Source organism: Epinephelus moara, chromosome 7 (genome assembly GCF_006386435.1).
Source record: "Epinephelus moara isolate mb chromosome 7, YSFRI_EMoa_1.0, whole genome shotgun sequence".
NCBI lineage: Eukaryota > Metazoa > Chordata > Actinopteri > Perciformes > Serranidae > Epinephelus > Epinephelus moara.
Window position 1 is genome coordinate 20578821 of NC_065512.1, and position 18615 is coordinate 20597435.

Here is an 18615-nt window from a genome sequence, read left to right on the forward strand (position 1 = left end):
TGTTAAGTTTGTGTGGACCAAAATGCTGGTTCCACACCATGAGTGGGACCCCATAAACACCGGAAAACACACACTTTAACATTCATACACACTTCAACATACCCACACTGTGATGACAGGTCTAGTGCTGCCGTGGCTCCTCTCTGTTGAGCCAGCGGAGGTGGGCGGGGTTTTCCAAACAATCCAGCCAATCACAGCCACCCACGACCGGCCGCTTGAGTACACTGCTCTGCTATGAGTGACTGGGAGAAGAGAAGCAATGCTAAATCTCAGGTTAGCGGTCGACACATGGGACTGTTGAGAATAAAGCGAAGCATTACTTAGAATAACATCGGCTGAAGTTTGCGGGACATAAGGACATTGGAGCTGCCCGATGCTAAGCTAACCATGGTGTCCATAGACCATGTCGCTCACAAAATACTGACTTACATCCCTTATGTCCTTGTTTTGATTGACATGAGATATGAAGGTAAGAAGCTGAGTATACTTTCCTACACAAGCTAATGATAGCATGTTACCTTGAGCTTGCACAGAACTTTGTCCACAGTTCAGACAGGCAGTGTGTAGTCAAAGTAACGTTAACGTTACATGGCTAATGTCAACGGTAACGTTAGCTTGTGATATCGATTAGGCTAACGTTAAGCTAGCTGTTATCACTTATGTTAACTTATATTTAGACAAACCGTTTAGCTTATTAGTTAAAGTAACTAGTTAATTTGAGCTCAGGGGTAATTAAAAACTAAACTGCCACTGGTCAAATTAACGTTAGCTTGTTAATGTTAGTGTCTTTCGTGTTAGCTAACCGAACGTAACTTAGAACTTATGACAGCTAGCTAGCTAACCTTCATGTCAAACTAACTCTAGTTTGACGTTACTGACTTTATCAATGCGACAAGCTGCTGTCTGTCACTGGTCGGTAATTAACGTGAGTCAATTTAATGGAGTACTGCACTCTAGTTACGTAGTTTGTGGTATTATAATCCGTATTGTGCAGGATATCAGTATTTTGTGTGTTTTTCAGGAGTGAAATGTGGCAGGGATGGGAGTGTTGACAATCATATGGAAATGGGGAAGAAGCTGCTCGCTGCTGGCCAGCTAGCTGATGCCCTGTCTCATTTCCATGCTGCTGTGGGTAAGTGTCAGAAACATGCAGAGTTTTAAAAATGTTCATGTTAGTTTTTGTAATTTAAAACTTCTATAATTATGTTTTCCTTGTCCGTTTGTCAGATGGAGATCCCAAAAACTACATGGCCTACTACAGGAGAGCTACAGTGTTTCTGGCAATGGGGAAGTCAAAGTCTGCTCTGCCAGATTTGAGCAGAGTTATTGAACTCAAACCAGACTTCACATCTGTGAGTTTCCCTTTTTACATTAGTGAGTCTGCAGTTGTTGATTTTCACACAGTTGAATGTGTGCTGACATAGCCATTGTCAGTGTTGTGATTTGATGATGTTGTGTTTGTGTTGGATGCTGCTATTTGACCTTGTGTTCGCTAGGTCCATAGATAGATAGATAGATAGATAGATAGATAGATACATTTTCAAGCAAAGCAAAGGCACATACAAACACATAACATAGTGCACCATTTGCAGGTTTTCTCCAGGTACGCCAGCTTCCTCCCACAGTCCAAAGACATGCAGGTTAACTGGTGACTCTAAATTGACAGTAGGTGTGAATGTGAGCATGGGTGCTTGTCTGTCTCTATGTGTCAGCCTTGTGATAGTCTGGCAACCTGTTCAAGGTGTACCCCACCTGTCACCCAATGTCAGCTGGGATAGGCTCCAGCCCCCCGCGACCCCCAACCGGATAAGCGGTTATGGAAAATTAACGAGTCAATGAACATCTTATAAAATAATAGCGTTCTCTGATGCAGTCATTCTGTGTTCAATGCCTGTATAGCGTAGGGAATATAAGACCTCTCATATATGTTCCAGCTAGTTTTTGGGACCCTCATTTGACAGCCAGATGGGAGCAGCTCCAACTCTGAGTGTTATGGATGTGAGGCATCTGCATTTATATGTTTGCCCTTTCTTTCTCCAGCACTGTCGAATGCATTGCAGACTTGTTTCTGTGACTTGCTAATTTCGGAGAGCTAGTTTTTGCTCTTTGGCTTTCAAGTTGCCGTGCTATGCTGTTATGTCAAATGATAAAACTCTTTCAACCAGGCTTCTGTTTGCCATTTCATATATGTGTTGGCTAACACCAAAGCTCCTCAGCTTCCTGATTAAAAATAACCGCTGACTCTCTTAAAAATGCCAGTGAGATAAAGGTGTACTATAGTTGCACACAGTTGTGTGTGATACTGCAGACTTACATTTTTGCGCAGATAGCGCTGTGTGAGAAACACATCTACTGTATGCAAATAATTGGAAGAAAAGGATGTATTTATATATGCTATATATGTGCAAGTTTTCCAATTTAAATCAGCTCCAGGCACAACTGTGCTGGGAAACTGTTCAGCTATGTCAGCTGTGTTGATAAAACTATATTTGCACTCTTACGTAAAAGTTCCCTTTCTTACCAGGCACGCCTTCAGAGGGGGAATCTGCTCCTAAAGCAGGGGAGACTAGATGAGGCGGAGAGTGACTTCAAGAAGGTGGTAAGTATAGTAACATCCAGTTTAAACTCTACAGCAAGAATACTGAGAAGAAGTCACTAACATGTTAGATAAGCAGAGTTCACCAGGAGGTGTCAGTGTTGATCCGTAGTCTGGTGTTATAGTGACGCTACACTCAAGCATGAAGGCTTTATGTTTTATAAATATGACTTGAAATAAGGGCAATAGTTTGACTTATACACAGCTTTATTGTTGTTAAGGATATTCATGTTTTTCCAGTCGGTGTGCACACTTAATTTGTATAATTAGTTTCCCTGTACTTTACAGTCACACTATGAGGTTGATAACATGAGAGGCTTTGTTAATGATGGGGCTGAATGGCCCCAACAAAAGACTTTGAAACCAAGTAGCAAGGATATTAAAAAAGCACATGCACATAGGCCACATAAGACCTTAGAGAAGGATACCCTGCATCCATAAGCCATCTTAAAAGATGTAGATCATAATTAAATTGGCAGTGAACTCTCATTCGGGCCTTCAGGGATCATTTTAAGGTGCTCGTTAAGGATTAAGACTGAAGCTTGCTAATGCATTTTCCATTTGAATTACCATTTTCACAGAGAAGTTTCACAACACTCCCAGAAGACACAAATGCCCTTGTTACATCTACTATTAATTCTTAGATTCCATTTAAAGCCGCTGTATTCTCAGGTGAGGTAATCACACAGGCAAAAATTAAGTTTCTCTTCTATATGCGGATAGGATGTGAATGTCAGTGGCACATTGTGCTAGGGGCATGTGGCGAGCCTGCAGCCTCATAAGCCTCTTTTGATCATTAGTTACCTACCTTTAAATACTCTTGTATTGAGCACATGCAGAAAACCTGTCAACCTTTGCTTTGCTGTATTGTAAGAAGGTTGAAGCTCAGTAGTCGGTCGTGTATTCCTCTGTAATGTGAAACCTCAGGTGGGGAATATGAAAGTATTTAATGTGCTCATCTACATTGATTGATCAAGGCTCCCAGTTTGTCTGTGAGCTTGCCTGTTTTACTTCAAGTAGGTTACCCTCACTTGGGGTGGGTGGAGGAAATAAAATCAATGAATTAATTTAATACATACATAAAAAACACTGTTGATTTCTTCTCATTGAGCTGACATGAACAAAAATATTGGTTTTAAATTTGTGCCTTCAGTCAGCTCAGTGAAGGCAGGTTAGCCAGCCGCTGTCCACTCAGCTTCTCAGGAGCTGCTGCCTACTGATGACTGAATGCGTACGCATCACTCACGTCTCACTTATGTCTTACTTCCAGCGGGAATCCCTAGTAAGGAATGTAAAGTTTTAAATTTGCAGTCAAGTGTGGTGCCTCTTTCTCCAAGAGGGCAAGGAGCCACATTCCCAGCACAGGTCTAAAGGCATACGTGGGCAACATTTTGCTGGTATAATGTCAAGGGATCTGGCCAGAGGTGCGTGCTGTCCTGCTGCTTCAGCAGTCCACGGCGTCGGCTTAGCTTAATGCATCACATTTATGCATTATACTTTTTCCTAAGCTGAGGGAGCAGGAAACACGTTTCAGAGTACCCGAGTCTATATGTAAAGGATGTGTCGTTAGCTGAGATTGCTCTTGTGAATATGATGACCTCTGTGATGAAGATGATTATAATGTAAAGGGTTCAGGGAATGCTAAGCACTGCTAACGCTGTGATAGGCAATGTTTTCAAGAGGCAGAGTCGATATAAAAAGCTCTTCACAAATATAAGAGTTCATATTGGAATGTGTTGGTGAAGGACTGACTAAAATTTTTATAAGCACACTGATTTTCTGGTCTACAGTCTACATCTCATATTCCATATTCTGTCCTGGCCTCTATCTTTTTTCGTCACTCTTGCTTTTTGCTTTAGCCATGATTATGAGCATGCAGTGTAACGTCTTGCCTTGCAATGTTCCAGCTGAAGTCCAACCCCAGCGCCAAAGAGGAGGGGGAAGCCCAGAGTCAGCTGACAAAGTCAGATGAAATTCAGCGGCTGGTGGCTCAGGCACGCAGCAGCTTCAACAGCCAGGATTACGTGACAGCCGCTGCCCAGCTTGACACTGTCATTGAGGTAAGATGCCTACCTTGTCAGCAATGCCTAATTTTCCTGCGAGCATGACACTTTCCATGTTATCACCACTGCAGAGCGTACAGAGCATTTGTATAGTAACAAGCACTGCAGTTTGTAAGAGCCCTTTGTCTGCCTGCTACAGACTTGCGTTTGGGATGTGACCTCTCGTGAGATGCGAGCGGAGTGTTTCATTCAAATGGGAGAGATGGGGAAGGCCATCAGCGACCTCAAAGCTGCATCCAAGTTAAAAAATGACAACACCCAGGCTTTCTACAAACTCAGCACCATCTACTATAATCTCGGAGACCATGAGATGTCCCTCAAGTAAGACCCACTTGCAAACTGCCTTCTTTGAGGAAGTGTTAGACATTGTGACAGGATTTAACAAAGTGTCACTACGAGATAACATTCGGATTTTAAGGTGTTTTTGCAGTATCAAACATGGCATAATCATACAGCATTTGTAATTGATTAATTGAAGATATATGTTGTTGTCGGACCAGAGGATCTTTTTCATAGCTCTACAGTAAGTACCCCCCTTTTTTTTGTTGTGTCTGCACTGCAACAAATGGGAACAATCAAAGGTCGTAGAATGGGGTTTTAGCTCCTAATTTAGAGTAGGTATTCTCCCAGTACAAGAGGAACCATAAGTGACCTAAGTGTATGACGATTGGTTGAACACAGTCGGTGCACCATCGGCAACCGCCATTTTTAAAAACCTGTTAGCTGTGTCAACAACAGACAACACAAAATGCAAACAACAGCTCGTAACGGAAAAAAATAGAAGAAAAAATTGGACAAATGGCCAAACATTGAAGTCCTGTTTTCACTGAGCGTATATGCAAAGGTGAAAATACAATGTAGTTTTGACTCCTCAAAGCAAAAGTGACATTGCTATACCAACTGCTAGCTGGCTTACAGTATTTGACTTCAGTGTTCCCATTGGCGGTCTGAATGCAAACAGAAAAAAGCCCTTAAAGATATGTAGTTCTCGTGAGCAGTTCCTCTTAGGGAGTCCTAATTTGGTCCGAAAACGCCTATGATCTTTTAGTTTTTTCTAAATGTCATTGATTGAAGCTCTACTTCGTATCAGTTTAGTGCTGTAGAGGGCCATTAGCAAAGTGTTACTTATAAATACATGCTTGTTTCATTTGTTTAAATGATGTGTGACAGTGAGGTGGACAAAATAACACTAAATATATCATGACACAGTGAAGTTGTCCTGCAGTTAATGGCTCATAAAGCTTGTTTATTGTTGAGTCTGTTCTTAAACGTCGTGGTCATTTCTGTGGTAATGACCCCTCAAAGTATAAATACTTTTCAGTCATGCACAAACACGCACAAACAGGAGTGGGGTTTTTTTAATAGCTGGCACATACTAATTGGTATTAAGCTCTTTATTACTTGCATATGTAGCTAACAAGACAAAAAATTAGCCGGTTCTGACCCTCCTCCTCTCCACATCTGATCTGCAGCGAGGTGCGTGAGTGCCTGAAGCTCGATCCTGATCACAAACAGTGTTACAGCCACTACAAGCAGGTCAAGAAGCTCAACAAACAGATCCAGTCTGCCGAGGAACTCATCCAAGAGCAGAGGTGTGTGTGTATGTTCGGGCAATTGTACATCCCTGTAAATATAAAATAATATCCTCTCTGAAAACCAGGAATTGCATCAGCCTGCAGAATGACTGCTTCCTTTCCCTCAAGCTCTCCGACTTTTCTGATCTTACAAACAGGCATGCAAATCCCATCTCAATGTGAATGGATGTCACATCAAATTTGACATACATAAGATATCACATTCACAAGACTGAACAGAGCGAATAAGAGAGCGGCATGATGTTCGTGGGTGCAATGATCCATGTTGCTTTCTGCCGTATCGACAGTGTCACAGCGTTGTTTAAACACCCACCTGCTTCCTGCTCTTTTAGGTATGAAGACGCAGTGAGCAAATATGAGGCGGTGATGAAGACGGAGCCCAACGTGCAGCATTTCTCCCTCCTTGCCAAAGAGCGCATGTGCCATGCTTTGGCACAGGTGAGACCCCTTACTGCGACCATGAGATGCATTAGCTCAGTCTTTGACTTCATTAAACAGTACATCTAATTAAACGTGTTTTCTTTGTGTCACGAGCAGGGCCAGCAGGCCAGCAGAGCTATCTCAGTGTGTGGTGAGGTTCTCCAATCCAACCCGGAGAACGTTAACGTGCTGAAGGATAGAGCTGAGGCCTACGTCCAAGAGGAACAGTATGAGGAAGGTAAGCCTGTCAGAGGAAGCTGTATCTGGCGGGGATCTATTAATTTTTCAATTTAATGGAGTTAGCCTGTGAAATTTTCACACTCAAACCGGAATCACACTAAATGCTGTTGAGTCTACGACCACCCTTTACTGGGAATTTATTTATTTCAGTTGTGTAAGTCCAAGGACACTATGACACAGCTGTTGCATAGATGGCAGTTGTTTGGCAAGAAAGGCCTTGTCTACATGTACAGTCAGGTCCATAATTATTTGGACAATGATAGAGTTGTCATCATTTTGGCTCTGTACACCACCACAATGGGTTTTAAATGAAACAATGAATACCTGCTTAAAGTGCAGACTCTCAGCTTTCATTTNAGCAGGTATTCATTGTTTCATTTAAAACCCATTGTGGTGGTGTACTGAGCCAAAATGATGACAACTGTATCATTGTCCAAATAATTATGGACCTGACTGTATACAGGTATTTTTGAGAACTCATATTTTCCCCCTGCGTTAAAAAACAAACAAATCTGTCCTAACTTTTGTTTCACAAATGATCCTGTCCACATTTTCGCCAAAACACCTACTAGTAGTCTCATAATTGCGGATTTTCAATCAATTGAAGAATTACGCAGCTCACACAAAGATATGAGTGATGTTCTGGACATGTAAAAGTTTTCCTTTCATTCCTCATTGACCACAATCCCACTCTCAAAATCGTCCAACCATCTGCTGGTTCGACCAGGCCGATCCAAAGCCATTGCTTTTGGCGGACTTTAAACAGCAGACGCAAAGGTGGACCAAATAACACTGCCTTCATTCATCTGTAAATTAGTACAGTAATACAAAGTTTAAGTTTGACCGGTAGTCCACCATTGTTGTCATTGTTTCTAGCATATGCTCGTCACATAAAGCAAAAATGAGCATGCGCGAATAAAGATGACATCATCATTTCCCAAACGCTCTATTTTACATGTCTACACAGATGCACAGTAGCTTGAGTTTAGAGAAATCTGCACCTTAGGTGGTGTTTTAAAAAATCTCAGTTTCAGTGGCCTAAAACTTTGCATGTCGAAGAGATGCAATGTAGACAGGGCCAAAGTCTATAGGTTTATTTACACTGTGTACACACACACACATACACACACACATTTATGTTTTTTTTTTAATAGTTTTGGTGAGAGCTGGGTCATTTAAATGAAGTTACTGCAATCTGCACTTAGTTGCCAGTTTATTAGTCAGACTCTAACACAAGAGTCCTGCGGTTAATTTTACTTTCATGAAGATTATAATGCTAATTTTTGTTGAAACTGTTACAGAGAGGTGTTGATTTAACTCTATGATCATTTTGGAGGCTGCAGTTTTGGTGCTTTTGAACTGTATTGCACTATCCAAAGAGGTGTTTCTGCTTTTCAGCCTGTGATATAAATCTGGTGGAGGAGATAATAGAAACACCCATCAATTCAACAGCACCACAAACTTCAGCCTCCTAAATAATCGCTGAAATCAACAAAAACTAAACATTTATTGAATAGCTGTTTGTATCGGACTGCATTATTTTTAGCTAAGTGTACCTAACAAACTGGCAGCTGAGTGTCTGTTGTAATAATCCCAAACCTGCTACACTGTACACAGGTGTCATGGCAGGAGTCTAACACAGGGGGTCCTTGTAACACTACAAAAAAACTACACAGTGAAATTAGATTTAAATATCAGTGACACATCATATGAGCATCGTACCATCTGATCATTTGATTTGTTGGAACGTGTTTATGTCTACCAGGAAACTAATGTGATTTTAATGTAAACATCTAAAGAACATGCTGTCAGGCAGCATACTGTCAGAAAAGGGATGGATGCTCACATTAAATTAAATTGTGCCTCATTTAACACAATCTGTCTGTTCATCGCCAAATCCATTTTGACTTTGAATTTAAATAAACACAATCAAGACTAAACGTAGATAAATGCAGCCAGGGTGTCCTTATCTAATTTGGTTAAAGCATATAACTACTATGTCTAAAGCCTGAATAAGACAAACGTCATCCGTTAAGAGCATTTATCTCACACAGTGTAATTAAAATGAGGTGTGGAGCACAGTGTGTTAAGAGTAAGTATAGCCTGCGAGATGTAGAGCTGCCCCGCACTGCTGGCTGAAATTATGCAGAATTTCTTGTTTATCAAGCCTAAAGCCATTCTTCAGTGGCAGTGCCAAAGCGCACGCACACACACACACACACACACACACACACACACACACACACACACACACAGCACTTACTATCTCCATAAAGCCTTTTCTGGCAGAGAGGGAATTAGGCTGAAACAACGGTCTCCCCTATCTGTTGTCAAATCGTAGAAAGTCCAGTGAAGGCAGATGGTGAAATCCCCGGGAATTTTGTGTTCCAGCCATCATCTTACCTGTCGCCCGATGTTCTGCTGCTGCCGTGCAAACAGCCAACGGATATTTTTGTCAAAATCCCTGCCCACATTTTATGTTTATCTGTCAATTAAGTTTGAAATGTAATGCAAGCTGTTCCACCCATCTCCGTGTCTTTGCGCACAGATTGCAAATGCGATGTCCAAACCCGGGTTCCTACAGAATAACTTTCACTCCAGCTGCTTAATTTGAAACTGCCACACATTCGATGCTTTAATGACTACCAGTTCGATACTAGCCAAAAACTGAATCAGATACCAGAAAAATTTGATAAAAGTTATAGTCAAATACAAAATGATAAATAAAACTTTCCATCAAGTAATGACACTTTGGTTTGGTACAGAACTCGGTGCCTGAGAACGCATCTTAAGTACGAGACTGTGCAGCGTCCTGGCTGTGACTCGACCACCAGGGCTGATTGCGTCCACTCTTGACAATGTAAGGCTGGACCAACCGTGTCACAGCCCGAACGTAGTACAGCAGCACCAGGTGAAAACCACCCGTACGTCTAGACTGCAGGCGTAACAGATCTGTTTTTTTCTTGCTCGTCTCACGCAGCAGATACGCTCTCATTTTCTTCTGTGCAGCTGTCTGCGGCGGCTCTCTCTGAGACGGTCGCGTCTCGGCTCTGTCTAATGGATTTATTTATGCTTCAAGTCTATCTTTTTTCGACAACACGCGTAAATGTGAGCCTAATGTCCAATAAAAAGGCACTGAATAACCATATTTATCTACGTTTCTGCAACCTAAGCAGAGCAGAGTGTGCTGCTCTTTAGACAAAGCCAGGGAGCAGCACACTACTCTGGTTTGTAATTCTTAAGACTCCCTTAACATTTGCTCAGCAGCTGGAAGTTTGGACTTATTTTGCATAACTGAAATTACATTTTTTGTTATTTTGGGAAGAGTGAAGTATCGAAAAATGTACAGTTGGGCACTGGTACTGAACTGCAGGTTTCAATACTTATCAGTTTGAATTTGAACAGAGCCAAACCATAGTGGCAGCTGAGGGAGAGCAGCTGCGTGCTGGACAAAAAAAAACAAAAAAACACAAGGAACCAAAAGAAAACTTACCAATAGAGCTTTTGTTGATTTATTAATGTGACAAACCCAAAGTTGAAAATATACAATTCAAGACAAAGTGGCTTTAATGATCAAGACAGGAATCAGAGGATATTATTACTGACATTGGCAGAGACTCCGTCATGACCACTGAGTGACACCGTCCTGGCCAGTGTTTTCATTGTCTATCTTCACGATTTTCATGAAACCTGAAACCGCTTCCTGTGCGTCAGGCTGCAGCGCTCTATTGATTTGCACTACATAAACTAAAACACTGTAAAACAATGACTCATAACCAACCAGTGTGATGCACACAAGAGGAGAGGTTTTCTGTGCCTGTTTTCCAATAGCCTGCTGCTAGTCGTTGAAATCTAGGAAACTGAAGGGGATTTGTTGTGTGTGACCACAGTTTGACAGTGTGCGTCATTTAAATTAGGCTGCAGATGGAAAACATTTGTACCTAATACCTGAGACTTTAATATGGCTGTACAGGCAGTTAATCAGCTGAAGAGAAAGGCTGTCATACAGCACAGGTGAGATGCTGTGGATGGGAGAGTCAAGTCAGAATCAGACAGAATCTCTTCTGTCATTACTGCCACAATGAGTGCACATTTTTAAAGAGTTGTTAATTGTTAGTGTTTGTTGGGGCAGTTTTGACTTTATTTTAGCTAGGAAAGAGATGAAAAGCAATGATGAAAGAAAGAGATGAGGGTTGGGGGTTGTCCCTGCCTGGATTTTAACGTGGTCCATTATGATTACATGGTACACATCTTAGACCAGGAGGCCATCATAACTTCCCTGGAAATATTTTTTTCTGTGCAGCTAAATATCTTATCATTAAACAATGCATTATAAAGTGAAGCAGGCAAATGAAACATGAATAAAAGACGTTTGTGAGATTTTTGAAAAGGATAATGTGAATATAGGACGCAGGAACAGGGTGCTGCTGACCTGGAAAGAATCTCAGTGTGCATTAACATATGCCACTTAGCCAGTGTGGAGCTGCGCTTTGTGAATATGCTAAAAAATGAAGCCCTCGGGCTTCTTTGTCTGATGGTGAAGTGTTTGAAAAAACAAAACTTTTAACCTATGTTGACAGGTTTCTAGAGATGCAAATACATGATAGATTAATTTAATCATCAAGTGCTAGTGCGGTTTGTTTGTGGTGAGAACGTGTTTCAACCTCGATCTGAACCAACTGCGTCTATTAATGTGCACCTCCTCCTGTAATGACTTAATATGCACATTTGGCACATCCAATGCATCAAAACATTGTTTTCTAGTTGGAGCCGCGCCTCGTTTTCAAACTGTATGGTTTGACTAAAATGAACAATGACAGCAATATAGTCCACGATGAGCAGCGCTAAAATCAACCTGCGTAGCTGTCCCTCCATTGTGACATTAGAAAGTGTCACGTTTATCTTGCAAGTGTACTCTTCTTCAACGTTTTGCTTACTTCCTGGATTTTTCCTACATGGAAATTCTGACCAATCAAGAGCGGCTTTCTTGTGCAAGTCATTTAATGTGATCCGCTTGTAAATGCTGCCGTGACAACATGAACCGACTCTAGGAAATTATGTAACTTTGGAACAAACTTAGTCCCTGATTTGGACCAAAGCAAGACAACTCTAGGTCTGAAAGTACCCTTAGGGACCAAATGTCCCCAACATATCATATTTAAAAAGAAAAAACAAAGCATACAAAACCGTCCAAGTACACCCACAATCACCATCACCATCACTTCAGGCAGGTCGGCCCCAGAGTAATGACATACTGAGGCTGTGTATGTTGTCATAAACATGGCATGAACACATCAGCAGGTGGGAACGTCAGACCTCATGTGGGCTTTTAAACTGTCAGAACCCATGGGTGTTAAATTCACCTCAGTACGCCTCACAGGGTAAACAAGCCTCAAAGCACCCAAACGTGCACGCACAAACAGCCTGGAGCTGCTGCAGCATGATCTGAAGGTGATGATGAATAAAGTGGTTTATTTAACAGTGCGGGATCAAGTATTTTCAGAGATGAGATTAACAAGGACGCTTTCGATACCAACGATTCCAGCAACAATAACATTTTATATTGTCATTTCCAGTTATTTTCTGCTGATTTGTCAGACATTACATCACTTAATTCACTACAGATGATCACATGTCCAAGACAGCAGTCTCAGCAAGGCTCAATGGCGAGTTAAAATTTGCTTTTTCAGTGCAAAACTTTATTTAAGTGCAGTTATTTGTCTTCTGATAAATGTGGCAGTCAATTTGATTTTTAGCCATGCTGGCAGCATCACTATAAAGATGACAGTCGGTCCAGACCTTCAAGGCCCCCTCAGGATGAATTGTAATAACTTTGGTGATCCTCCGACTTCTCTTCTAACACAGCCATCAGGTCAAAATTTAAATTTGCCCAAAGCACTCTGATTAAATTCCTGCTAAATTGAGCACAATCACATCAGCATCAGCTATGTTTAGTGCTAATAAGAAAATGCTAACATGCTTAAAGGGTAACTCTGATATTTTTCAACCTGGACCCTATTTTCCCATGTTTTTGTTTCTAAGTGACTAATGGGAACATCAGTTTTTGAAATTGGTCCGGTACTGAGCTTCAAAACGGGCCGCAATGTAACCACTCGGGGAATGTTTGCACTGTCAGTGTTACTCGTCTAAAAGTGGTTATTTTTGGAAGTTGGGTGCTCAGATAAGTGTCTGACAACATTATGGAAAGAATCCCTACAGACATAAAACTTGTTGTTTAACTAAAAACAACCCTAAAATCACTATTGCCAACGCACCAGACTCCATTTGGTAACACCTTACTTGAAGGTATCTACATAAGAGTGACGTGACACTGTCATGAACCTGTCATGAACATTATGTACATGTCATAAACGTTTATGACTGCTGTCGTTAATTGTCATTCGGTTTTTGTAATGACAAGTTGACATTGTTTGGGTTGTCTTGATTATGACAACTTGACATTAATCAAAGCAACATTACCAGAAGTTGTTTTTGTCATGACAAGTTGACATTAAAGTTGTTTGGGATGTCCTTATAATGACAAGTTGACATTAACATAAAGACAACTTCTGGTAATGTCTTCCTGGGTAATGTCAAGTTGTCATTATAAGGACATCCCAAACAATGTCAACTTGTAATGACAAAGACAACTTCTGGTAATGTCACTTTGATTAATGTCAAGTTGTCATAATCAAGACAACCCAAACAATGTCAACTTGTCATTACAAAAACCGAATGACACTTAATGACAGCAGTCAAAAACGTTTATGACATGTACACAATGTTTATGACAAGTTCATGACGGTGTCATGTCATAGTTATGACAGTGTCATGTCACCCTTATGTAGATACCTTCAAGTAAAGTGCTACCCTCCATTTAAATAAACAGTCATTTTAGCGTGTGTAGAGCCGCATATTTTCACATCTAACTGGAAGAATTATGGATTTATTTTAATCAAACCAGACTTGGTGATTATTGGAACAGTGGAAACACAAACCAAGGCAGTTCTTATGAGTTTTATTTTGTTTCTGTCAACTTTGAACAAAGGGTGTTTTACAAGGATAAAATTACTGATAATTTAAATGCAGTCTGGTGAATTTGGTGATGGTGATTTTGGGGCTTTTTCTAGTTAAACAGAAAGGATCTTACTCTTTAATAAAAAGGTCTGTATCTGCAGGGTCCTTCACATGATATTGCCAGACATTTAAAGCCTGTCAGTGTCAAACAAAGCACTTTTAGTGTATGTAAAATAATGCGAACATGCCCCAAGTGGTTACACTGCAGCTTGTTTCGCAGCTGCCAGTTGCAGCCTTGTCACTCAATATTACACCAGTCACTCAGTCATGTCCCAGTTCGTCTCTTAGGCACAAAAACATGGGAAAACGGGGTCCAGGTTAAAAAAAAAAAACCCAACTTAAATTATCCTTTAACCAAGACAGTTAGTGTGGCATCGCCATCGTGAGCATGTTAGCATTTAGATCAAAGCACGGCTGTGCCTAAGTTCAGCCTCACAGCAGGTAAAATGACTGTGGACTCTTAGTCTTTTTTTATGGGATGCTCATACAGCCACTCGTCTCCTGCATCGAGGTCACTTTACATCAGGCTTTAGGTGAGTCATCAAAGTGTTTCAGTGTTACTGTAAGTTATAAATTCATAGATGCAGTGCCAGCGCTCAAAACCATTTGTGTAGGAAACTGGATGTAGCCTTGTACCAGAGCAATGGTGATGCCACAATAGCAGATTTGAGGACATAAAGCACAGATGAAAGGTAAAATGATTATTGTTAGTTGATCCATGTACATTTCCTTGTGTCTTTTGTTCTGTCATCTAACTGAAGGCTCAGACACATAACTTTACTCTGTGCCTTGCTCAGAGACACTTGGAGATTTTAGGTGAATGCTTGCCACAACAAGGTCTAAAGGTCATGTGTTTCCTCTCGCTGAATGACTGTGTTTAAATACTGTACTTCACTTTCCATTAGCCGCTTTGGATGAGAAAGCGATACTGATTGTGTCCTCCATTTTTATTTTCCAGCTATTAAGGACTATGAGACTGCTGCGAAACACAGTGAGAATGACCGTCAGATAAAAGAAGGCCTGGAGAGAGCTCAGCGACTTCTCAAACAGTCTCAGAAGAGGGATTATTATAAGATCCTGGGAGTGAAGAGGTGGGCACTGATCACTGGAGTTTTGGCTCCTTGTTTCCATTCATATCGGAGTTTTACGGGGGAAGTTGAGAAGAACTGGTGTGTTGTTATTTTTTTTAACAAATGGGTTGCTTTACAAGACCGCATCTGAAAGCAATTTGTTTTCAGATTGTATTGAACAAGCACTGCTCTACAAAGGAGCCCCACTGCAATGGAAACCACATCATTTATCTTCTTTGAACTTTTTTGTGCTCAAAAGCACTGCTGACAATTCAAGATAGATTACATTTTTAAAGCAATAAAAAGTAATGGTTTATTACACAAGGGCGAATGTGGTAACCTTGACAACAGGATGAGTATTATTAGGTCCAGCTTGTGTTGAAAAGACGGGAAAGAAAAGCTGTTTTTATCCGTCATACATGTGCTGATGATGCTCTCCCCGTTGTCGCAGAACTGCCCAGAAAAAGGAGATTATCAAAGCCTACAGGAAACTGGCACAACAGTGGCATCCGGACAACTTCCAGGATCCAGAGGAAAAGAAGAGGGCTGAGAAGAAGTTCATTGACATCGCTCAGGCTAAAGAGGTTCTCACTGACCCAGGTAAAAAGTTTTGTGGTCTGCAGAGTCAGTGGAAAGTTGTTACTGTCAGTCTTGCAGTAAATGCCAGGCCTCTGAGGGGCTGCTGTGAACAGCTCACTACTTGCTATTTTGTTGAAGTAGCTGGAGACCTTCATTGTTTTCCTGGGTACCTTTCTTACATCAGTAAAATGGTTTTATACAGTAGAAACAATCTTACAGACAACACAACGTATTTAGTAATTAAACCATATCAAGTTAGAGTGATTGGGAAAGAAACTTTCCATCCCTGTAGTAACTCATCAAAGTCAGATTAAGTCCATTAAGGAGCCCAGATGAAATAAAGTCAAACACTAAATCTCCTGTGTATGAATGTTCCAAGCCAGTGCAGAATTTCTGAAAACATGACAGTATTTGTTTTTCTCTAGTATCATAAGTACTTAGGATGCAATTCTTCCAGACCTGACAGTGCAGCAAGTGCTGACAAGTGTTCTAGTCTGCCGGTGAAGGTCCCAGTGTGGATTTAATGGCATCTAGCTGTGAGGACAGATTGCAACTAGCTAAAACTTTTCCCGCTTAGATTTCCTTCAGTTTTCATTGTTCAGGAGGGGTGACTCCTTCTCCAAACAAACAGATGGGGTGTTTAAAAAAAACAACAACAAAAAAACACTGAATAAAGCAGTTTCATGTAAAAAAAAAAAAAAAAAAAAAATCAGTGTTTTTAGGACTCTCTCTTCGCAGCGGGGCTGCAAACTGCTGTGGCCGACGTGTGAACAGGAAAACGCGAAAGGCCCTATCTAGAGCCAGTGTCTGGTTTGTCTGTTCTGGGCTACTGTAGAAACACAGTGGTGCAACATGGCAATCTCTGTAGACAAGTGCTGTGTCTCAAATCGCGTACTTCTGTACTTACACTTAAAATTTTGAGTGCATAAGTGCGTTCACACTGAGAAGTATGGAAAAATGCAGTGCACTGTGAGTACCCGGATGGTGCACTCAAAACGGTCATGAAGTTGAGTGTGGAACTATGGACACTTCTCGCACTCAATGGCCGCCATCTTGGCTACGTAGCGGAAGGGGAGGGACCACTTTTCAAACTGGAAATTGCGGCCGGGGACTGTGCGACCGTGAACGTCGCTGCATTGTACAAATACATGTGTTTTGTGCACTAAGCATCACTATACTGTTGTCGGGTATAAGCCAGCAGTATGTTTATTGGGTTAATTTAGCAGTCTGTAATGATTTGGTACCGCGAACGATAACGCGAATGCTAATGCTAGTTTGCTAACTAGCTAATTTTCGGTGAGTGCACAACGGCCGTGTTTGGTTTGAGACAACACCACCCTGTCGAAATTTGCACACTACGCCAATGAGTACATAGTGCACACAGTATACTACATAGAAGTATACTAACAGAAGTATGTGATTTGAGACACACCAAAGGACCTGCTCTCTGTGTAGATATGAACAGCTCATTCTAAGATAATCAAAACATGATTCTTATTATCAGGTTATTATACACTAATGAAAACATACTTATATATTTCCTTTAATCCTACGTACTGGACCTTTAAATGCCACAGAAAGAAGCACAACGCCAGCAGAAACAACAGACAGTGACAAGTGCGGCTACAGTGACAGCTTTGTCTCAACTTGTCAAAAAGAAAAGCTTTTTTTTTTTTCATGAGTGTTACACATTTTTTGCAATTGTAGCACCACACATTTACACTAGGCCACAAACACCAGCAACGTGACGAGGTGCTGAGTGTCTATCGTGTTTGTCTCCGGCGGCCGAGAGTTGTAAAATGTTCAACTTTGGGTAAAAAAAAAAAACAGTCATGTCACTAATATAGGGGAGCCCAGACGTAACGTGCAGTGTGACTCCTCCCTACCCTCATCACTCCCAAGACAGGCCAGAAGAGGCACCACCTGTTTCTCATCACCCTCTCACACACGTACATACACTCCGAGAGGAGGAGAGATCTGACACACCATCGTTTTGCCTCTCTGCACTCTTTATCTCTTTTCCTCTAGATTTAGTCTATCAAAAATTCCTGTCATATACGCACCAGAACTTCCAGTTTCATACAAAAATAAATAAAAAACACTAATAAATTGGGGAGAACACGACCCAGTTCAAGCCAGGAGGAATAAGGAGAACTTGCAGCCTGGACCGGCCCGAGCCCAGCAGGTTGTGTTGGGCCCAATTGAGCTCAGGCAGAGATGTATACTGATTTGTTTTTTCTTCCAGAGATGAGAACCAAGTTCGACCACGGTGAAGACCCTATGGATCCGGAGAGCCAGCAGGGTCATCATCACCACCAGCACTTCCACGGAGGCTTCCACGGCTTCCAGGGTTTCAATCCATTTGGCTCCGGACCCTTCAACTTTAAATTCAATTTCAACTGAGGAGGACGCTCACATCCGGCGCAGCTGGAATTACCGTATTTTCCTCGATATTTAAAAGGGAGATCGCTGGCATGAGGAATGTCATGAGTCTCACAAAACTGTGGAGCAAATTGTGACTTTAATTCAGTGACCTTAATTAAATATGCATCTTTGTTGTTGAATGATACAACTTTGAATTCCGTTTTGGGGAAGGTCTGTTGCTATGCTAACAAATATCTGCCATGTGTGAAGCAGCTTTTATCTGTCACATGTAAGTGGTTAATTGGAACCCTTGCATCCTTTCCACGTACTGTACGCTCTACCATTCACATCCATTCAAAAGATTCTATTTGTACATAAGTACAGTATTATTTTTATATGAATGGAGTTTTTCTGAGATGTAAATAAAGACCTATTTATGTACCTTACCTTGAGCTGAGGGACAGGAGTGCTGCTGTATGGAAAGGTTGGAGAGTGGCTACAGTTTTAGAAACAGCACTTCTTCATGATTACATCTAACCTTTTCCTAATTGCAACAGCCTCTCTCCCATGAATGTATTTTCATGTGGTGAAATGGTTCACGGCGAGGAACA

General features: G+C 41.3%; 1 protein-coding gene across 1 annotated transcript; it reads left to right on the forward strand.

Moving 5' to 3' along the window:
• The first annotated feature begins 237 nt into the window (after positions 1 to 237).
• On the forward strand, positions 238 to 18450 carry dnajc3a (DnaJ (Hsp40) homolog, subfamily C, member 3a). Its single transcript, XM_050048119.1, has 12 exons — positions 238 to 469; positions 1022 to 1132; positions 1228 to 1352; positions 2525 to 2599; positions 4504 to 4656; positions 4799 to 4980; positions 6132 to 6251; positions 6587 to 6692; positions 6792 to 6912; positions 14950 to 15082; positions 15513 to 15661; positions 17886 to 18450. Exons 1-12 carry the CDS (start codon positions 388 to 390, stop codon positions 18041 to 18043), a joined length of 1515 nt encoding a protein of 504 aa, XP_049904076.1. The 5' UTR covers positions 238 to 387; the 3' UTR covers positions 18044 to 18450.
• Positions 18451 to 18615: the final 165 nt, after the last annotated feature.